This window comes from Pelmatolapia mariae, linkage group LG13 (genome assembly GCF_036321145.2).
Source record: "Pelmatolapia mariae isolate MD_Pm_ZW linkage group LG13, Pm_UMD_F_2, whole genome shotgun sequence".
Classification (NCBI taxonomy): Eukaryota; Metazoa; Chordata; class Actinopteri; order Cichliformes; family Cichlidae; genus Pelmatolapia; species Pelmatolapia mariae.
This window is the reverse complement of record NC_086238.1, coordinates 23,407,703-23,427,852: the sequence shown is the minus strand read 5'-3', so window position 1 is coordinate 23,427,852 and position 20,150 is coordinate 23,407,703. Positions and strand designations below refer to the sequence as shown.

At 46.4% G+C, this 20,150-nt stretch overlaps 1 protein-coding gene across 2 annotated transcripts in view; it reads left to right on the top strand.

Annotated features, from left to right (window-relative positions):
• ccdc85a (coiled-coil domain containing 85A) overlaps window positions 1–14,985 on the top strand; it is a 42,080-nt gene extending 27,095 nt beyond the window's left edge. For both annotated transcript variants that reach the window (XR_010095441.1, XM_063491986.1), the window contains exons 3-4: window positions 6,273–6,330; window positions 13,040–14,985. Coding sequence is in view for 1 of the 2 variants with exons in the window: in XM_063491986.1 (XP_063348056.1) it covers window positions 6,273–6,330; window positions 13,040–13,055 (74 nt within the window). In the remaining variant the exon portion in view is untranslated. The remainder of the gene's footprint in view (window positions 1–6,272; window positions 6,331–13,039) is intronic.
• The last annotated feature ends 5,165 nt before the right edge of the window (window positions 14,986–20,150 follow it).

Sequence of the window (20,150 nt, the reverse complement as noted above, 5' to 3'; positions counted from 1 at the left end):
CGCTTCTCTGCAAGCTGGCGTCATATGCTCTCCCATGTCCTGCACGGCAACCTTCACCAGCACCCCCTGCATCTCTGAGCACTCTCTCTAAATCACCGCCCGCTGTCACCTCTCAGGTGTGTCCAATTAATAAAACGGGAAAAGGCGGAGTCTCTCCAGGACAAATTGACAGATGTAACCAAAACATGCAATATAAATAAAAACACTCCACAAGATATAAGCAAAACATGCAATACAAAAAATAAAAATAAAAACACTCCACATTAAAACACAGCAAACTAACTTCAAAACAAAATCCGAAGTGTCTGTGGTTGGCTCCTCTGTAGGAGGAGTAAAGTCTGTTTGAGGAGCAATGCACACTTTCAAGGCATTCCTGTGTAAAGTTTGTATATTACCTCCCTTTTCTGGTTTGACCTTATACACTAAGCCCGTATCTCCCACTTGTTCCAACACCATATACGGCTCAGCAGACCACCAGGAACACAGTTTTCCTTTACCCTGTCTGTTTCGGTCACGTACCCAGACTCTCTCCCCGGGCAACAGTGGGAGGGTACAACCTCTCTTCTCATACTGGCTTTTGTGTTGGGAGGCAGCACTATACATCCTCTGCCCAGCCAAACGGTAAGCTAGGGAGAGTTTCTGTTGATGAGAATACACCCACTCACTTACATCCTGCCTCGCCTGCTGGGGGGCCACGCCTAATGCCACGTCCATGGGAAGTCTCAAGTGTCGACCAAACATCAAATAGGCAGGCGCGTAACCTGTGGAACTATGGATAGTATTGTTATAAGCATGAACGAGCTCTGGCAGATTTTCTACCCACTGACTCTGTCTAACTGATTCTAGTGAGCGAAGCATGTTCAATAGGGTCTGATTGAAACGTTCTACACTACCATTCCCCGCGGGGTGGTAAGATGTCGTGCGACTTTTAGTTATACCATAGGTATCACAGAGTTGTTTCATTAATGCAGATTCGAAATTAGACCCACGGTTGGAGTGGAGCCGGCCTGGGCAACCGAATGGCTGTATCACATACTTCCACAAAGCCTTTACTGTAGTCTCTGCTGTTTGGTTTATTGTAGGAATAGCCCAAGCGAACCGTGTAAACAAATCAGTAACCACAAGTATGTTCTGATAAGTGTCAGTGGGCCGGCCTAAGGACAGGAAATCCATGCCTACAACCTCCAAAGGGTATGAGACTGAAATAGGGTGTAGTGGAGCCCTAGGTTCTACTCTCTCCTTCTGTAAACTACAGCGGACATAACCCAGATGAAACTGACGTACCTGCCCTTCCATGTTAACCCAGTAGAACCGCTGCCGTATCCGAGAGAGGGTTCGGTCTACCCCCGCATGGGCAGCAGCCTCATGGATCCTCCGCCACACCTCATGGCACCTGGAACTGGGACACACAACTTGATAACAAATCTCCTGGGTATATTCGTCCAGCACTTTACGGCACAGTATTCCGTCTTTGATCAGAAGTCTTTTTTGTTGCTGCAGGAGTCGCCGAGCACCATGTGACAATGTCTGACGTTCTAACTTTGTAGGCGCGACCTGGGCTTCCACAAGTTGCTTTACCACTTGAATATCCGGATCGCCAGCTTGTGCTTCTGCCCAGTCACTCCCCTCTGCCTCACAGGTCAGTTCAATGGCTGCTGAAGTGACTCCACGCTCTGATCCAGGCGCTTCCAAGTGCTCTGCTGGGACAGTGGGGAATCGGGAAAGGGCATCAGCATTAATATTGCTCTTACCCGAATGGTACTTAATCTCGTAGTCGAAAGAGGCCAGCTGGGCAACCCAACGTTGTTCTACTGCACCCAAGCGAGCAGACTGTAAATGGGCCACAGGGTTATTATCAGTATACACAATGAATCGTGCACCAGTCAGATAGTCTTTAAACTTTTCGGTAACTGCCCATTTAAGGGCTAACAGCTCCAACTTGAAGGAACTATAGTTGGCGTCATTCCGTTCCGTGTGGTGTAAGCTTCTGCTGGCGTACGCTATTACCCTTTCTTGGCCTTCTTGAACCTGGGCTAGAACGGCTCCCAGCCCGTGACCACTGGCATCAGTATACACAATAAATGGAAGTGAGTAATCTGCGTATGCTAAAACAGGTGCTTGCGTTAAAGCTGCTTTGAGGGCCTCAAATCCCGTTTGACATTCTGGGGACCACTGCACTTTGCGATGGTCTGCTTTCTTGTTCACAGGGACCCCTGTCAATAATGCATTTAAAAGGCGTGCGATTTTAGCAAAGCCGGATACAAAACGTCTGTAGTAGCCAGCCAGGCCCAGAAAAGATCTTACTTGTCTGATGGTATCAGGGACCGGCCAATCCACAACTGCAGAAATTTTATCAGGGTCTGGTCTTACACCACACATATCCACCACATGCCCCAGAAATTTCACCTCCTGTTGCAGGAACTTGCACTTGTTCGGCTGTAACTTCAACCCATGACGCCACAGCCTCTGAAACACTTCATCTAGATGCTGTAAATGAGAAGAAAAGTCAGGTGAATAAATGATAATATCATCTAAGTACACCAACAAGGACTCTGCAATCTGTCCACTCAAACAGTGCTGCATCAGCCGTTGAAATGTAGCGGGTGCATTGCACAGACCAAACGGCATCCGCTCGAACTCAAACAACCCGACCGGGGTAGTAAAAGCAGTCTTCTCCCTGTCTGTCGGGTCCATTTGGACCTGCCAGTACCCACTGGCTAAGTCCAGCGTGGAAAACCACTGCGCTCGAGTGAGGCTTGTCAATGTCTCTTCTATTCGTGGCAGGGGGAAAGCATCCTTATGTGTCACCGCATTCAATTTTCTGTAGTCCACACAGAACCTCCAGGTGCCATCTTTTTTCCTCACCAAAACAATGGGTGCAGCCCATGGGCTACAGCTTTCCCTGATAACTCCCTTTTCCATCATATCTGCCAAGAGGCTCCTCATTTCTTTATACATTGCAGGGGGCAAGGGACGATACCTCTCTCTAATGGGGGCTGCATCACCTGTGGGGATGCAATGATGCACCAGGTCAGTCCTCCCAAAATCTTCATCATCCTTAGAGAACACCTTCTCCCATTTAAGCAGTAAAGCACGCAGCTCGCCCTGTTGCAGTTCAGACAGATCAGGTCTTTCAATCAGTTTACTCATCTCCTCAGGTAATCCCTCATCCTCCGCGGGGGTGCCACTGTCCACCAGAGCCACCTCCACCACAACATCTGCCCCAAGGGACAGGCTCAGGTCCTGTGAACCATGTATATCGGCTTCATCTATGCAGGATAGCTTTCCCAATTTCTGGTAGCGACCTATAAAAAGAGGATAGGGGTGTGGGTTACAAATCCTCACTGGCACTCTCCCGGCCTTTACCATGACGAGCGTTCTCGCCACCCCCACATCAGGTGCTTCAGGCAGTGCCTCCACCAGGGCACAATAATCTGTTCCTTGCGGACCCGTCTGAGCCCGGCCCCACACCATGATTTCACTCCTTGGGGGAACTTTAATTTTGCATCGGCCAGCTAGCCGTACATACCCCACCATTCTGTCCTCCACTGTATTCGCTTCTATCCGTCTGCATGTTGCGAAGGCAGTCCTCCAGGCCTGTTGATTCGTTAATTGCTGTGGGACAGGAGCAGTCTTTTCCGGCCACTTGAGTACATTCCAACAGACAGTGACAACATTCATACCAACAATCAGTGGGTGCATCATCTTTTACCACCACAACCCCGCGTCCAGGAACCTTAACACCTTCTATTTCCATGTCCAGGACAGCATAGGTGGTATAGGGAATTTCCAGACCATTGGCGGCTCTCAGCTTAAAGGCGGTTGGAGTTTTCTCAAGCTTAGCCTGGAAAAATGCTCATTAAACAAACTCTCCTGTATCAAAGTCACTTGTGACCCTGTATCTAACAGGCCTTGAAGCTCCACCCCCTCGATCACTATTTTTACTGTTGGACACTGCCCAATGAATGTTTCTGTGGCCCTTAATTCCTTAGGTGAACCAAAAGCCCCCGCCCCTCGGACCTCAGCAGCAGGGTTATCTAGTTTAAACTTTGGTGAGAAGACATGGAGGTCTGGCAAAACCTAGCTATATGTCCTGCTTATTTACACCTCCGACAGATGGGCCGACCTTGGGCATCCCAGCTAACATTTGGTCGTCGCGGTCCTCTCCTAAACTGAGGTGCAGGCGGTGGAGTAGCTACAGCCGGCTGAGTGAGGCCTCTAATTTCTCTTACTAGCTCTTGTGCCAATCCCTTCATTTGTGACTTGACATCCCCCAGTATCTCCTGCTTTAACACCTGTCTCCAATCTTCTTTCTGTTCAACCTTAAGAGGAGCATGAGACTTAGTTACAGACAGGCAGGTTACCTCAGACTGGGGCTGTACATGTTCTGAGTCTAGCAGCAGTGCCTCCTGGCGTATGGCAGCAAAATCTTGATTTGGGTTACGCCGCACATAGACCTTCAATGCCTGACTTACAGGGCCCTCCCGCAATCCTAGCAACAATTAATCTCGCAGGGCTGCATCAGAGGGGACATTATCTGGATCATGCTTTCGCAACCTACAGTATAATTCCCTCAACCGCAAAATAAACGAGGATATAGTTTCACTTGGTTTCTGAGTGCAACTGAAAAACTGTGACCTTAAAACTGGGGTAGGGACACGATCATCATATAAAGAATCTAGAAAAGAAAAGATTTTTTGTACTTGGTCTCTGTCACTGGTTTCGAGAACACTGACCTGCCGTTTAGCCTCACCTGCTAGCGCTCCCAACACAATAGCAACTTTCCTCACTTCAGGCAAATCCTGCGATCCCAATAGCCCCTGCATCTGCTCCTTCCAATCCTGATATTGCACATCCTGATCAGGCCCTTTAAATTTCGGCAGCCACGGGGCTCTGGGATATACAGGCATCATCATATTTGCTATTCCCCTGACTACCCCAACTGCTCTTAACTCCGTATCCTATGTCGACAATGCCAATTATGTAACAGAGGAATGTGATTGTGATTTAACACAGGTGTGTTTGGGGAGGGAAACCCTCCCCAAAAACGGACGGAGCAGTGAGCAGCCAAGGGAATAGACTGAATAAAAACTGTATGACTAAAATATAATTTATTATATTTAAACAGTTAAAAATGTAAAATGAATTAAAACAACCCTGGCCAGGGAAAAACACGATAAAAATCAATAAAACACAAAGATTAAAAGTCCAGTGGCGTCCGCCACGGTATAAAAGTCACTAAAAGTTAAAAATCCAGCCGATCGGAGCAGAAAGGGAAACCCGGCGGCGTCCTCGTCGTCCTAGCAGTGTTTCCGCTCCGGCATGCTGGAAGACAGGGGCAGCGACAGTCACTACTCTTATAGCGGCTACATTTTATTAGAGTGGGATAAGTCGCGAGACTTACCCCGGATGGGCAGAGCTCTTAACTCTGCCCGCCGCTTTCGTGTAGCACGCCAATCGGCACCAGACCGTCTCGCCGTGGGAGGTAGGGCGCTGTCCCGCTGCCACTGATTCCCCACCGTAGCGTGATCTGGTCTTGTTGTTATTCCAGCAGCAGAACAGCTCCCTCCGCTTCTCTGCAAGCTGGCGTCGTATGCTCTCCCACGTCCTGCACGGCAACCTTCACCAGCACCCCCTGCATCTCTGAGCACTCTCTCTAAATCACCGCCCGCTGTCACCTCTCAGGTGTGTCCAATTAATAAAACGGGAAAAGGCGGAGTCTCTCCAGGACAAATTGACAGATGTAACCAAAACATGCAATACAAATAAAAACACTCCACAAGATATAAGCAAAACATGCAATACAAAAAATAAAAATAAAAACACTCCACATTAAAACACAGCAAACTAACTTCAAAACAAAATCCGCCCTTCCCTGGATGACAGGTTAATAGTTTTTCCTTTTTCCTCCTCCTCAGTGTAATTATGTGTGTGGTAGACAGTGACAATATTTGGCATGGCTGGCTCTGTTCCTGACTGACTGGCTTGTATTTGAGTAACAGAAACACAATTAGTCACAACTCAAGACAGGGATGAGAACCAGTTTTTGCAGTCATTATATCACTGAGTAATTTATTGCTGACTGTGGAAGCATAGCATGACTCTTACCTGAGAATGAAGGAGGATTGACATCATGGGAAAACACTCATCATTGAGGCAATTCAGTGTGAGGAGATACATTTTTTCACTGTGTGTGCATGTGTGTACAACAATTACTAATCTTAACTAAGAGTATCCAGTTTCTGATGATTTCTGCTGGTTTATTTTTACAGCTCTGATATCTGCTGGCTGCTGCACCAACTCATGTAGGAGTGTTAAACTGTGGGACAGGTGAGTCCCTGGAATTCTTATCTTTTATATATTATATCTGAGCTTTTTATATTATTTTATATTATTTCATATTTAGAAGATATGGTTAAATCACTATGTGGTGGAGCTGTTTTTAACATAAAAGTCCGGTGTGCAAAATACTTTTGAGTGTTAAGACTTTATCACAAGTGACCTTAATGCGGAAAAAGTTTTGTGATCTTTATTTATTTATTTCAGTTATCTTAACTGTCATTATATCAAATGAACAGGTTTGTGAGTAACTATGTACCAGTCTGATGTTTTCCAGTTCCAGTGTGTTGGAACACAGATCAACACAGATCTCCCAATACTACAGTGCCAATACCAGTGTTCAATTTCTGATAATCATTTATCAGATCATTTGCAAGGCAACACCAGACTTGACGTAAACATTGCTTCCCTTACTTTGTCATTTAAAATGTAACATAAAATATAATCTGAACAACAAAATATAATCTGTTAATTACTAAACAGGTGTTTAGTAATTAACTAACAAATGATAAACTCAAACGATTAAAAAAAAAAAGGTTTAGCTCAGTTTACGAGTTGATGGAGGCAGCTCTCATTTACAGTCAAATTAACTCCACCTTCCCCTGCTCTCAGGCTGAGTGAATGACTGATTTTCTTGTCCTTTGATTGTGCTTGGATAAATAATTCTTAAATAGATAAAAATTAAAAATAAATAAATAAAACTACTGATATAATTCTAATAGCCTAGGGTTGGAATAAGGGTAGAAATAGGTCATCACAAATGATGACTTACACATACCAGGATAATATTTATATTTGATAAGAAGATATTATTTTACTTAAGTGAAATGATATGCAAGTGTTACACCAAATATAACAAGAGTGAGAACAAGCAAGACGATTTGACAGGAAAGCATTGTTAATAAGCATTGTTATTAAGACAGAATTAGTCTGAAGTTCAGTTGAAATACTGGATTTGTAAATTATTATCTACAAGGGTACATAACGGAAAAAAAAGTCCAGTATTGTAATCGAGTCCAGAAATGATCAAATTTGGCAACCCCTTTTAATTTATTCAGTCGGTAATGTGTGAAAACCCAATAAATTCAGAGAGAACAGAGAATGTAAATCATCTTCAGGTTATGAAAATCTGGAAAAACATGGAGTAGGTAATGTTACGGTCCTGGGTCGGTTCGACCCAGCATTTTGAGTTCCTTAGGTTTTGGTTTATCTCTGCATTATGGATTAGTTCTTATTCTCGGGTGATGCTGTTTTGATTGTGATTGTATTCTGTTTCTTTAAGCTATCTGGGGATGATGATGATTATTTCTGGTTTGGGTTTCGTTATCCTGCCCTCATGTTTAGTTTAGGTTGCCTGTGCTTAGTCTTCTCTGTCTGTCCATGATGTCCTTATGCCTGCTTATGAGTCTGCGTCTGTGTCTCTGTCTGTCGTGTGCTTCCTGTTTTATTCTGTAGGTCTGTGTCCTATGTCAGTGCGTTCAGCTTTGTGCTCTCCCTGTCTCGTCAGTGTAATCAGCGTCAGCCGTGTCTCCCAGCTGTTTCCTCTTCGCTCCGTTCACCTCTTGTATTTAGTGTCTGTGTCTTCCCCTACTCGGTGTCGCGTCGTCAACGTCTACTCACCCTCAGTTTCTGCTGTGCGTCCTGTTACCTGTTTTTGCCTGCCTGATTAGTTTATATTTTCCAGTTTAGTTAGTCTTCTGTTTGGTAAGCAGCCTGCAATAAAGCAGTTCATTCTGAGTTACTTTCGCTTCCGTGAGTCCTGCGTTTTGGGTCCTTCCTCTCTGCCTGCCTGCACACAGCCATGACAGAACGACGCGACCAGTACACGGACCCAGCGGACTCACGGTGGAAGCGCAGCTCCCGTTTTGACGGGACCCGGCTAGCGCTTGGAGGGCCTCCGTGCTGCCTTTCCTCGCTAGCAGCCTACACTTCGGCCCGCTCATCTGCTTCCTCCCCTCGGACGCCCCGGTCTCGCAGAAAACGCTCTAGCCGGTCCCGGGAGGATTACTACGAGCCCGCAAGCAACCAGCTTACGCCGGCTCAGGCATTCTATAAGATGTTAGGGATTATTATTGTGCCACCCGACTCACCCAGCGTTTCCACATCACAGCAGGAGCAGCCTCAGCCGAGTCATCCCTCGTCGCATTCTGCCAGCGCTGCTCCCTCTTCTACGAGTAAGCGGCGAACGCGCCGCCAGCACTCACCGCTCCAGCAGGAGCCTGGGACTCTTTTCGAACAACCGCCTAGGGTGAGTGACAAAGTCTCGCTACATTCGCCTTCTGTGTCAAGGGATAAACACACTGTTTCCCCCAAGGCCGCTAACGTCGGCTTCATGAACTCTGGGACTCGTGTTTCTCCTGTTGGGGAAAATGAAAGTATTCGTTTTGAGAGTGATCGTTTTCCTGTTGAGTCAAAAGACTGTGCGCCTAAAGCTCCTTCGGACCCAGGAGTTAAGACTGGAGGTATTTATCCTGGGGCTATGGCTGTTCAGTTAGCCGCCCGGCCCGAAACTCAGTTAGCCGCCCGGCCCGAAACTCAGTTAGCCGCCCGGCCCGAAACTCAGTTAGCCGCCCGGCCCGAAACTCAGTTAGCCGCCCGGCCCGAAACTCAGTTAGCCGCCCGGCCCGAAACTCAGTTAGCCGCCCGGCCCGAAACTCAGTCGCCACCTCCACCACATTCAGCCTCATTACCCATAGCACAGTCACAACCACAGCTAGACTCACTACAAGCCTTATTACAATCCATAACCCAGTCAGTAGCTCGGTTAGCAGAAGAGTCACTAGCCTTATCATCCGGTCAGTCTCCAGTGTCCTCATTACCTGTTGTTCAACCATCTTCTCCACCGCTAGTTTCATCCTCTCCTCATCCGATACTTCAGCCTGTAGCAGCCCAGTCCCCTGTAGCTCAGTCATTCTCTCAATCACCAGTTCCACCTTTACCACAACCACCACTACAACCTGTTCTTCAGTCAGTTCAGTCTCGTCCTGTTCTCCAGTCTGTTCAGTCGAGTTCAGTGCACTCTCTTGTATTGCCAGCACCTCAGCCATTAGCACTGCCCGCTCCTCAGCCACCATCTCCACCCACTCAGTTGCAGGAGGAGGATAGCCCCACACCGACTTTTGCTGCTCCTCAAGACCTGGCTAAATCAGAGACTTTTACTCTTTCCAGGGCCTCCCCAGAGGTTAAATATCAGCGTTCAGTTAACTCTGGCCCCCTGGACATAAAGAAGCCAGCTGAGGACTGCAAGCGGCAGTCACTACCTGAGCGGAATCAATGCTCCGTGCAGCTGCAGTCTGCTGTGTGTTTGCCAGAGGCCCGTGTGCCTGCTGGTTCTGTTCCGTCCCTGCCAGAGGCCCGTGTGCCTGCTGGTTCTGTTCCGTCCCTGCCAGAGGCCCGTGTGCCTGCTGGTTCTGTTCCGTCCCTGCCAGAGGCCCGTGTGCCTGCTGGTTCTGTTCTGTCCCTGCCAGAGGCCCGTGTGCCTGCTGGTTCTGTTCTGTCCCTGCCAGAGGCCCGTGTGCCTGCTGGTTCTGTTCTGTGCCTGCCAGAGGTCCCCGCGCCTGCTGGTTCCGTTCTGTCCCTGCCAGAGGCCCGTGTGCCTGCTGGTTCTGTTTTGTTCCTGCCAGGGGCCCCTGTGCCCGCTGGTTTTGTGACTGTCTCCGCTGGAGGGCCCGAGGAGCCCGTCCAGCCTCCTGTCTCCGCTGGAGGGCCCGAGGAGCCCGTCCAGCCTCCTGTCTCCGCTGGAGGGCCCGAGGAGCCCGTCCAGCCTCCTGTCTCCGCTGGGGGGCCCGAGGAGCCCGTCCAGCCTCCTGTCTCCGCTGGGGGGCCCGAGGAGCCCGTCCAGCCACTTGCCTCGTCAGCTGGGGGGCCCGAGGAGCCCGTCCAGCCACCTGCCTCGTCAGCTGGGGGGCCCGAGGAGCCCGTCCAGCCACCTGCCTCGTCAGCTGGGGGGCCCGAGGAGCCCGTCCAGCCACCTGCCTCGTCAGCTGGGGGGCCCGAGGAGCCCGTCCAGCCACTTGCCTCGTCAGCTGGGGGGCCCGAGGAGCCCGTCCAGCCACCTGCCTCGTCAGCTGGGGGGCCCGAGGAGCCCGTCCAGCCACCTGCCTCGTCAGCTGGGGGGCCCGAGGAGCCCGTCCAGCCACCTGCCTCGTCAGCTGGGGGGCCCGAGGAGCCCGTCCAGCCACCTGCCTCGTCAGCTGGGGGGCCCGAGGAGCCCGTCCAGCCACCTGCCTCGTCAGCTGGGGGGCCCGAGGAGCCCGTCCAGCCACCTGCCTCATTCACGCCGCCTGCAGCGGCCTCCTCATCAGCATCATCGGCGTCGTCTGGCCCAGCCTCTGCTTCTGCTTCATCGGCTTCGTCTGGCCCAGCCCCTGCATCAGCGTCATCCACGCCTGGTCCAGCCCCAGCCTCATCCACGCCACCTGCAGCGGCCTCCTCATCAGCATCATCGGCGTCGTCTGGCCCAGCCTCTGCTTCTGCTTCATCGGCTTCGTCTGGCCCAGCCCCTGCATCAGCGTCATCCACGCCTGGTCCAGCCCCAGCCTCATCCACGCCACCTGCAGCAGCCTCCTCATCTGCTTCAGCGCCGCCGGCGGCAGCAGCCACATCGGCGTCACCTGCTGCAGCGCCTCCGTCTCCGGCTTCCACGCCGCCACCAGCTGCAGCCTCAGAGTCTCCACCCTCGCCAGCTGCAGCCTCCTCATCACCTGCATCACCCACGCCGTCGTCTGGTCCAGCTCCAGCTTCACCCACGCCGTCGCCTGGTCCAGCCTCCGAGTCTGCGTCGCCATCGCCTGGTCCAGCCTCCGAGTCTGCGTCGCCATCGCCTGGTCCAGCCTCCGAGTCTGCGTCGCCATCGCCTGGTCCAGCCTCCGAGTCTGCGTCGCCATCGCCTGGTCCAGCTGCGGCCTCATCCTCATCTGCAGCGCCACCGTCTCCGGCTTCCACGCCGTCGCCTGCAGCGCCACCGTCTCCGGCTTCCACGCCGTCGCCTGCAGCGCCACCGTCTCCGGCTTCCACGCCGTCGCCTGCAGCGCCACCGTCTCCGGCTTCCACGCCGTCGCCTGCAGCGCCATTCTCGTCTGGTCCAGGCTCCGAGCCTCCAGCTTCGCCTGGCCCAGATTCAGCATCAGCTCCAGCGTCGCCTGCAGCAGCAGCCTCCTCGTCGCCAGCTCCAGCGTCGCCAGCACCAGCACCTGCTTCGGCTTCGGCTACGGCTTCGTCCTCGCCTGGTCCAGCCTCTGCTTCGGCTTCAGCTTCTCCTGTCCGGCCGCTTTCCAGGCCTATGACTGGACGTCCTTGCCGTCGTGGACGGTCCCCTTCCGGGCCGATGGTTGGGCGTCGCCGCCACTGCTTTCCGCGTGGCCGGCCTCCAGACTGCCTTCGTTTGCCTCGCCGCCGTTGCCGCCAGCACGGTCGGCCCCCAGAACTGTGTCTGCGCCACTGGCTACTGCATGGCCGGCCTCCGGACCTGCCCCGCTGCCGCTGCCTTTCACACGGTCGGCCTCCGGAACTGAACTGGTTTAGCCTCCTGTGCGGTCGGCCTCCGGGTCGGCCCCCTGAACTGTTTGTTAGGTCTGTGCCTTTTGACCACCTGGGTTTTTGGTTTGTTTTTGGACTCTGTCCCTCCTTCCGGGACCCCCACCGCCCGCCCTGGTTGGGTTGTTTTCTGTTTTGTGACGTTTCTTCTGTTGTTGTCGTGTTGGGCTGTCTGGAGCCAGCCCTTGAGGGGGGGGTACTGTTACGGTCCTGGGTCGGTTCGACCCAGCATTTTGAGTTCCTTAGGTTTTGGTTTATCTCTGCATTATGGATTAGTTCTTATTCTCGGGTGATGCTGTTTTGATTGTGATTGTATTCTGTTTCTTTAAGCTATCTGGGGATGATGATGATTATTTCTGGTTTGGGTTTCGTTATCCTGCCCTCATGTTTAGTTTAGGTTGCCTGTGCTTAGTCTTCTCTGTCTGTCCATGATGTCCTTATGCCTGCTTATGAGTCTGCGTCTGTGTCTCTGTCTGTCGTGTGCTTCCTGTTTTATTCTGTAGGTCTGTGTCCTATGTCAGTGCGTTCAGCTTTGTGCTCTCCCTGTCTCGTCAGTGTAATCAGCGTCAGCCGTGTCTCCCAGCTGTTTCCTCTTCGCTCCGTTCACCTCTTGTATTTAGTGTCTGTGTCTTCCCCTACTCGGTGTCGCGTCGTCAACGTCTACTCACCCTCAGTTTCTGCTGTGCGTCCTGTTACCTGTTTTTGCCTGCCTGATTAGTTTATATTTTCCAGTTTAGTTAGTCTTCTGTTTGGTAAGCAGCCTGCAATAAAGCAGTTCATTCTGAGTTACTTTCGCTTCCGTGAGTCCTGCGTTTTGGGTCCTTCCTCTCTGCCTGCCTGCACACAGCCATGACAGGTAACACCTTTGGTAGTTGAAGTGCTGACATAAGAAGCCATCTTGGGCAACGGATAGTGTTGGAAAAGGCAAAATGTGTGTGTGTGAGAGGTCACCCTTGTGTAACCCCTGCTTTAATGCATCAACTGAGTGATGGGACTTGGTTAATATTTAATGTTGAAGAAGTTCCTAATGGATGAATAAATCAACCTTCATCTTTACCTGGAGTTGACAGATTTCTGCATTCTGAACCCAGAAGCTACACACACACACACACACACACACACACACAAATGACAGCACGTTTTTTGTTTCTTTCCTGTCTTTCAGCTTCGATGCTTCCTGACCATGACATGCCTCTTGATGAGATGCTGCTGTGACAACATGCACCCCAGAGAGAGCAGAAGGGGCAAGAGGATCGATACATAACCGGTCGCATAAATGATCAGGCCAATCAAAACTTCGCAGTGAACAGCGACAACAAGCAGACATAAATACTCTCTCTGCCTTTTCTGCTGTTGCTGCTACTGATGCTGCTATGGATTTACTGAGGACCACCAGAAAAAAACGAATGTCATTGTTCAGATGGGCGAAGATTTGTCCCTGCATTGCCAAAAGGAACAGAAGAAAACAAAACAACTGAGAATCTGCGGTTGCCAATTATAAAGTCCTACCTCTTTGGAAAGACAGAGCCCTTATGGATAAAATAAGTTGTATATCAAGAGTAGTTGTTCCTGCTAACAGTCAAGGATACATTCCTGTCTCTTCGCTGTCACACCTGTGAGCATTTGAAAATTAAAATGTGTGAAAACGCAGTTTTAGGTAATGGTAACTACTTTTACAAAGTAATTGTGGATCTGGAATTGAAGCACAAAAAGTTTACTTTAACCTCTCAACATCTGTTAGATTACCAGTGACAAGTTTGCGGTTAGTATTAGGTTCATGTCTACTTTTTATATTGTATTGTAACCAATTGAAAATCTTAAAACTGTTAGACCAACATGCATGTAAAAGAACTGATTTGAAAGCAACATTTCCTAGTTTATGAAACTATGCTTGTTTAGCATGTGGCTTAAACCTAATTATAACCTTTTCCTCATTTGGTTCACCTGGTGGATGTTAGGAGGTTAACATTTTTTGTGGATAAATTTGATAGTTTTGGCCATAATTGTTAGAAATTATATTTCTATTCACTACAGAATTTCTCAAGATGTAAGACAAGAAACTAATTTGACAATTGGCAGTCACAAAGGATGGGACAAGCCACTTTCGTTTTTGAGTTTTAGTTAGTTGTTACTACATACATCTACTGACGCATGACCACAGTGTGCAGTATTAGAGCCAACCATGTATAGGCCCTGACTACAAAATATATAGAAAAACATATGTACCTATAATTATATACACACATGTAATGAAGAATACACATAAAACACTAAAAATACATATCACTACAAAAAAGTAAAAAAAGCAAATATAGATTAAAAAAATACATCATCATAACATCAACACATCAACACACAGGTGATGGGGACAAAATATGGTCTCTCGTAGGGGCCCCAAAATGTGATTGTAAACATGCTTTTGTTCCTACACAATGAGTATTAAATATATATACACACACGCACACACACAGTCATGTGTTTAACTCTTGCAGTAAGTTACATTAATTTCCTGTGGATTTGCTCTAAATGTACCCATTCTGCCTTTCCTTTGCTTTTGTTACAATTGTGGATGCATATATTAAATACATATATGTTTTAGATAATGAGGTCAGTGAATGAACAAATATCTCAAAACGTCTTGATGCATGCTCAATCATCCAGGTAAGTAAATCTCCAAAAGTTGATTCTGTTCATCTGGACGTAGCGTTTTGTGGGAGAAACGTTTCGTCACTCATCCAAGTGACTTCTTCAGTCTCAGCTGACTGCAGGTTTCCCCAATCTTAACCCAGGAACGCTGGTTAGAGCGCGGAGTCAAGGAGGCCATTTACGTGAAAAGGGAAAGACCATCTCTGAATCGAGGAGGGGGCTTAAGGGTACAGCTTTCGCCATCTTACAATGCTGTGATTGCAGCCATTCCCCAACTCTCTCTGAATGGTACTCATGGCCATTGATCAGTGGGTTTTGGTCAGTGGTTGTTGATCAATGGTCATGAGACTTTGCATAATTAAGATTAAGGAACTGACCTCCCAGCCCATTGTTCCTTCAGTGGGCTGGTTTCAGTCATTATGCAAATGTACTGCTTATAAGATTGGGGAAACCTGCAGTCAGCTGAGACTGAAGAAGTCACTTGGATGAGTGATGAAACGTTTCTCCCACAAAACGCTACGTCCAGATGAACAGAATCAACTTTTGGAGAAATATCTCAAAAGCTCAGTGTTCAGACTGAATTTTTTTTTTTAACTTTCACTTTTTCTCTACTTCTGGCCACCACAGGTGCCATTCAAACTCATTTCTCTAAAGGAATACAATCTTTAAAAGGGTTTAATGACCCATTCACACACGCCCAGAGAACGTTTGGAAGCCACTGGCAATCACCGGTCGATATGAAAAGACGTGTTTTCCTGACCAGTTGGTGAGCGGTTGTGGAAGTTGCTGATTGTTGCTAGCCCTAGAGACTGGCCAGTGACCTTGTGGCAACCATCACCCATAGTTTTCATGGAAGCTGCTGACTTGTCTGCAAAAACTCACCAACTACTTGTTCATCTGTAGTGAAACTGTGAAAAAAGCAGCTCAAACTGGAAACACAAACCATTTAACTTCAAATATAAAAGATGGATGTAGGTCTTGGTTTCTAAAGTCCCATCTTGAAGCGTCAAGGTAAAGAGTTTTGCGATTGCCATCTTAGTATTCTGAAACCACATTTGAAAAGATAGACATGTCTGATTTTGAAACCCCATATCAATTCAATTCAATTTTATTTATACAGCGCCAAATCACAAAAGTTGCCTCAAGGCAGTTTATATCGTAAGGTAGACCCTACAATAATACATACAGAGAAAAACCCAACAATCATATGACCCCCTATGAGCAAGGACTTTGGTGACAGTGGGACAGGAAGAAACCTCCGGCAGAACCAGGCTCAGGGAGGGGCAGGGCCATCTGCCGCGACTGGTTGGGGAGAAAGAAGGAAGACAGGATAAATCATTCAGCATACCCCAAATAATTCTCTTCTCTAAAACACAGCATGACTAAGATTTACCAAATTTACTTATTTTATTTATTTTTAGTGTGACCCCAAAATGAGCGGAAAAGCCTTTACAGCAGAAAAGCCTTTGGCTTAGACTTTCGAAGGAGACTACGTCTTTTTTAACCACAGGTTTGGCTCTATGGTGGACATTAAAAAGAAATGCAGGTTTAGGCACTTGCATGCTGGCTTCACCTTTCAGACCCAGCACCTACATCCATCTTTTATACTGTCAAAAAAATAGTTTAAAAAATTATGGAGCTGGAGATTAGCATAATAGGTCACTTTCAACCATAACCACTACTAGCCTAATCCTGACCTACAACAAACTTTAACCTAAATTTTGTCTTTCCCTTGCTTTTTCACATCATTCACTGGTGCAAACAAAATGTCATCTCTGCAAAATGTTATACAAGTACAATAATTGTTACAAAAATAGTGGTCAAAACTATGAAACTAAAATTCATCTTGTAATAGATTTTTAACTTGTGTTAAAAAAAAATCCACATCAAATTCCAGATTCCTCTTACTATATTTGGAAGTATTGTTGAATTTTTGTGAAATAAAGTTCTTGCTTAATAATGAGACATTTATTTAAAGGGTTACTGTGAGAATAGGATGTCAGGGATCGAGGGGATATATGTTTAAATATTTTCTTGTTTAGTTTCTGCTCCTTATTCAGCTTTGTGTCAAGATGTGTTCATATAGCAACAACGTCATGTACTCTAAACCTTGTGTCAACATCAAATCATATATGTAGCTGTGTGTGCTTTTCGTTTTCCACACCTCTGGGTTTTATGGATAACAGGCTTAAGCAATGTTTTCTCATTGGATGGGAAGAAACTCAGGCATGAAAATTACTACCATCAGACACTGTTTTCAGTTAAAACACTAGAAAAATTTGGCAACTTAAAATTTTAACTGGTGTGTTTTCTTAGCTTTAAAGACATTTTAAGACTTTTAGACTTTTCAGATGTCAGTTAACCACAGGATATACTGATATCAGTTTCCCCCCAAAAATTGTGAAGGGATCAACTATGGGTTGGTAAATATAAAAGCCAAGCTTTGTTTATTATATCAATTTTTAAAGTTGTTGGGGTTTCAATGTCACTTGCTCCTTGTCCATTTTCCCCATTTTATTACACATGTCCTTTTTTGGAAGGACACACTAAAGAACAGATTATAGAATTTAGAATAATACAGCCATTCTTTACTGTTCTGAACTATTTACTGTTCCGTTAGCAATTTCATAGTAGCATCTTGTAGGTCCTAGCACTTAACACATATGTTCCAGACTGTACTGATTTAAGTACAGACTCTCTCGCCCCCAATGATACCTTACTTTATTTATAAACTCTCTGTCTTTGCTCAACATGAAATAGAAACTATTTGAAGTTTTTACCACTACTCTCATTCGCCCATTGGTAGCTAAAATGCACACAATCAAAGGTTTCAGAGTACCAGAAATGCTTCTGATTTCACTTTAGGGCAGAACTGAATCATTGTTTTCTACTGTTTGCTTCTTACTATCTGTTTTCTTGTTACTGCTCAGATGTGTGGAAAACATTTTACTTGCTGCATACCCAATGACTTACAGTAATATCGACATACAGACATCCACACATACAGTTATCCAAACTCTATTCTGTGTAACCTCTTCACCCTGAGTCTCTAGATTTGTTGAAAGGTTAACAAGGCAGAAAATACTACTATATTATCAAAGACCTTGTTTGTTTTTAAAAAGTCAAGAGTAGTAAATCTGCTTAGTTTTATAAATATATAGGTTATTATTTTTGACTTCTTGGTATTATAAAACTACTTATTCTATTCAGAGACATATGTAAAAGCGAATAAAGTGACTTTATGTAAAAATGGCTCAGTTGAGTTAGAATTGGTGGACTGACACACACACACACACACACACACGATGAAGCAACTAAAAGCCAATTGAAGTATAGAGTTGTAAAAAAATATTGGATTAATGGTTGAGTAATTAGTGCCAATTTTATGGACAACCATCTTTTTCAGGTGGTGAGTAAAGGTTGAGTAATAATACCCACAAATGAGATCTCATTCTATTTAGAACAGGCCATTCCTAAGTTACAGACACTGAGTGGTAAACTCAACTGCTTTGATTCATTCTGAGGACAAAATGCAAACTTGGAGCAGGAAAAGCCTTTTCCAGGAGAGCGTCCGAAAGTAACATGCTGCTCTGTTTCAGTAGATGCTACATATAGTAGTGATGGGATTTCCAGCTCTTTTTAGAGAACCGGCTCTTTCGGCTCAAAACGTGGTTTTATTTATATATGTTTATATAAAAATATATACGGTGGCCCCTAGAGACAAAGCACGTACAAACTCCAAAAAGCACGTACAAATTCCAAAGCACGTACAAACTCCAAAGCATGTACAAACTCCAAAACACATTTCTAGCGTTAACTGAACTTCCAAAACAGAGCTACCTAGATCACTTAAATTACACAATTGAAAGCATATGTGTATTGTTTGTGTATTTATACACAAGCACTCATATATATTCAAATAATTCGAGAAAAATGTTCATTTACCTGTTACTACCACACACCAAATCCGGTCGTTGGTACTTCCTGGCTTGTGTAGCCACGAGGTAACAAAAGCTTAACACTGCGCCTAGCATCCTGGAGCACTTCTGTTGTGTTTTGTACGTGCTTCGGAGTTTGTACGTGCTATGGAGTTTTTACGTGTTTTGGAGTTTTTACGTGTTTTGGAGTTTGTACGTGCTTTGGAGTTTTTACGTGTTTTGGAGTTTGTACGTGCTTTGGGGTTTGTAGGTGTTTCGGAGTTTTTACGTGTTTTGGAGTTTTTACATGTTTTGGAGTTTTTACGTGTTCTGGAGTTCGTACGTGTTTTGGAGTTTGTATGTGCTTTGTCTCTAGCAGCCACCGTAAATATACTTTTATTTATTCACTCCACATAAAATGTAATAAATAAATCATATAATACAAAAACCAACTATTTACATTTCAACTTTTAACTGTTTAAATTTTCAGCTTTTTCCTTTTAAACAAATTTAAAGTGAAACAACACAAAACACTGCAAACCACAACACAATTAAATATAAATTAAAATATGAAAACAAAAAGAAGATGCACATTCTCTGTCATATGGGCCTGCATGAATAAACTTTCTGAATCCTTTATCATCCGCAACTGAAAATAGTTGTGGATGTTTACTATACCTTTCTAATGTGACGTTGTTGTCCCTGGCTCTCTTTGGCTACGTTCACACTGCAGGTCTTAATGCTCAATTCCGATTTTTTGATCAAATCCGATTTTTTTGTCTGCTTGTTCACACTACAAATAAAATGCGACAGCAAACGCGCTCTAGTGTGAACGCTCAAAGCGGCCCGCATGCGCAAAAGAAGATGTCACACACAACGCGCTCTGTTTAGACCCAGAGCAAACAATATTGTTTGACTGATGGCCCTTAATATAAAGACTTCGGACTTTACGTTTCCCAATTTTTGCTTTAAGTTATTTTGTTATTTACATAGACATGTAGATAACCTAATAATTATCCTTATTGCTGTTTTAGAGGAGCGGTGCTTCAAAGGATAGTTGCAGATTTCTGTCAGAATCTGCAGATTATGCAGTACAAATAAAATGTTCACGTTTCTCCAACGGTATCTTCCCAACAGTTTCACTGACATTACACTGGATGGCCAGGAAGCGTTCACGATGTCTTCTCGGGCGGTTCTCCGGCGCTGATAATTGGCGTCTGTCTTGTGTCAGTGACGTAAAAGACGGATTTATTGCGACATGACCGTTCAAACAGCAGTCGCTTTCTAAAACATCGGATATGTATCGGATTCAGTACCACATACGAAAGTGACCCAGATCGGATTTGAAAATATCGGATTTGTGCCGTTCACACTGTCATACCATGATCGGATATGGGTCGCATAGGGTCAAAAAAATCGGATTTGCGCTTTCGACTGCAGTGTGAACGTAGCCTTTCTCTTTCCCTCCCGCTCTGTTCCTGTGCTACTGAGAGTGTAACTACCACCCCTCCCCACTCTTCCTAGTGCAAAGCACAGGGCTCGCGTGCGGAGTGAAGCGGAAAAAAGTGCGAGAGAGAGCGAGAGGGTGAGAGAAAGAAAGAAAAAAACCCACGACTCGCCTCGTTCACTTCAAAGAACCGGCTCTAAGAGCCGTTTCATTCGCGACCGACACATCACTAACATATAGCAAATTCTGTAGGAGCACAATTTGCT